The following is a 2,159-nucleotide window of genomic DNA, read 5'->3' as shown; positions in this document are numbered from 1 at the left end:
TTCTCGTTATCATGATATATCATTTATTTCTCACATGCGAGCGTTAATACATCTTTATATCACGTACTAGGCGTATATATTTATCCAGAGAGAAAGAAAAAGAGAGAATATATAAATATATATATACATATTAACAAAGCTAACATAAATATAAATATATATCCTATTCGACGCATGTCGAATTTACGTGTGCATGTATAACGTGTCTATATAAAGCGCAGTACCACGTCGTCAATGTACCGCGGGGTCCTGCAACTTCGAATGGATGTTGTCCGACAATAAGTAATAAATATTTGTGAACCAGCATATCGTACGCTTTATATGATTTACATATATTCGCATTGCACCCTAATGTATTCGAAATTATTTCTTCCCTGTAAAAATGAATATTTCTTCTGTTCCTTTGATTTTGCCATGTTTAAAATCTTAACAAACTATAATTTATATTATCATTTTATAACGAAACATTTCCACAAATGGGATGGTAAAATTGGAATCGGCGTATATATATATATATATATATATATATATATATACCTAATCGAATGTTCCAACTGACTAATCAACGCCCAGCCCAAACCCTTAAACCTAGAAACATGAAATTCGGGGAGTATATTCCTTCCATGACATAAGCACTCATTAAGAAGGGATTTTTAGAAATTCGACCCCTAAGGGGATGAAAAAGGGTAAAATATGTTTTCACGGATTTTTCAATATCTCTTAGGTCCAATTAATGAGATATCGAATTGGTTTTTGCTTACAAAGGTTACACATACAAGTACTTTAAAACATAATTCAAGATTTTGCCCTAATCAATCCCTAAGAGGCAAATCTAAATTCGGAGGTGAATTATAGAATCCTTCGCATAGCGTAGCGAAGCACGGATGTATCAAGCTATATAGTATAACATAAATTTAATAATGACAAAGTACATTTCCTTATTTCTCTTACTCTTATTCCTCAGTATCCATCTCCTCATTTTCCAGTTGATCTTCTATCTTGCTTTTTAGAGTAGTAAGGCTGAGAGGCGCGTCTATATCGAAAATCTTACGTTTCTCCATCTTGTCCCTCTTGGACCTGTATAAGGGATTTTCGAATCTACCTGCACTCGCGACTTGCTTTATCCTCTCGACGTCGTCGTCAGCCTCTCGTCCGCTCATTCCGGGAACGTTAGCAATCTGAACGTTGCCCTCGGGAACGTTCTCGAAACGGGCGAAACCGTGCTTCTGCTTGTCCTTCCGAATTCCATCTCGGACGGATGAGACGGCTTCCATACATCCCGAGAGAACGCTGCAAAAAATTACATTCCGTCTCAGGAAGATCGATAGATATCCAATGGCGTCGCACAAATACTTCCCACGTGCATCTGAGATAAGTACTTAACACAGTCTCCAATATGGAATCCCAAAAATATTTTAAAGCAGAACAGAAAGAAAGTAATAAAAATGAAGTAAATGACGGGACTGATCTCGGGACTGATGTCAATTATTTCTATCAACGCAGGTTAATTTTAATTTTGGTTTAACTTTACCTTTCATCTTTTCCTAAATAGTTCTAAGAGCTAGAAAAAGATAGAAAATATAAGTTAAACTGAGATTAAAGTTAATCTACGTTGGTAGAAATGGACATAAATCATCAATTATAATGCCACATAAATATCATGTCTCGAGAAGAGACGCCTTACATAAATATAAAAACCGTATCCTCATAGCGCGTAAAGTGAAATGGGAATCTTGGTCTAAAAGATTTTGGCCTCAAGCAGAACGTACTCGACGAACCGAGAAAATTACACAGCGGCCAATTGCATTCGGTTTGAAGCCTGCTGAGAACAATAATAAACCGACCAGTCGGCCCGCCGAGGGAGCCGAACTAATTAAATGTTAGACGAAGGAGTGAGGGGCGCGCAGGACGGTGCCTCGATTCCAATCGCGAAGCCAGTCGCGGAACGGCGGTGAAGAAATTAGCGCAATGAAACGTAAAACTGTAAAATAGGAGAACGGGAGTGAATTTGTTGTTGCGCTAAACTATCGTTATCCTGTCGCTACTTCGCAAATTAAAATATCCTGTTTCGCACCCAGTCTCCCCGCCGTTCCAACTATATATAATATCTCTTTCCTTCCTGCGTCAAGCTCGCAATCCCTCTTCCCTCTCTCCCTCTC

The 2,159-nt window shown here is 38.2% G+C and overlaps 1 protein-coding gene across 2 annotated transcripts in view; it reads right to left on the bottom strand.

The window, feature by feature from the left end:
- The window catches only part of LOC112454456 (protein amnionless-like), a 7,175-nt gene continuing 5,016 nt past the window's right edge, over positions 1-2,159 (bottom strand). Inside the window, exons 6-7 of one of the 2 annotated variants that reach the window (XM_025015867.1) lie at positions 952-1,290; positions 1-374 (exon numbers count right to left, since the gene is read on the bottom strand). In XM_025015867.1, the coding sequence (XP_024871635.1) occupies positions 954-1,290 (337 nt within the window). In that variant the 3' untranslated portion in view covers positions 1-374; positions 952-953. Of the gene's footprint in view, positions 1,291-2,159 lie in introns of both variants that reach the window. The other variant, XM_025015866.1, reaches the window with a different exon arrangement.

Source organism: Temnothorax curvispinosus, unplaced genomic scaffold (genome assembly GCF_003070985.1).
Source record: "Temnothorax curvispinosus isolate PA1 unplaced genomic scaffold, ASM307098v1 QBEX01005075.1, whole genome shotgun sequence".
In the NCBI taxonomy this organism is placed as follows: domain Eukaryota; kingdom Metazoa; phylum Arthropoda; class Insecta; order Hymenoptera; family Formicidae; genus Temnothorax; species Temnothorax curvispinosus.
This window is presented reverse-complemented; position numbering and strand designations above follow the sequence as displayed.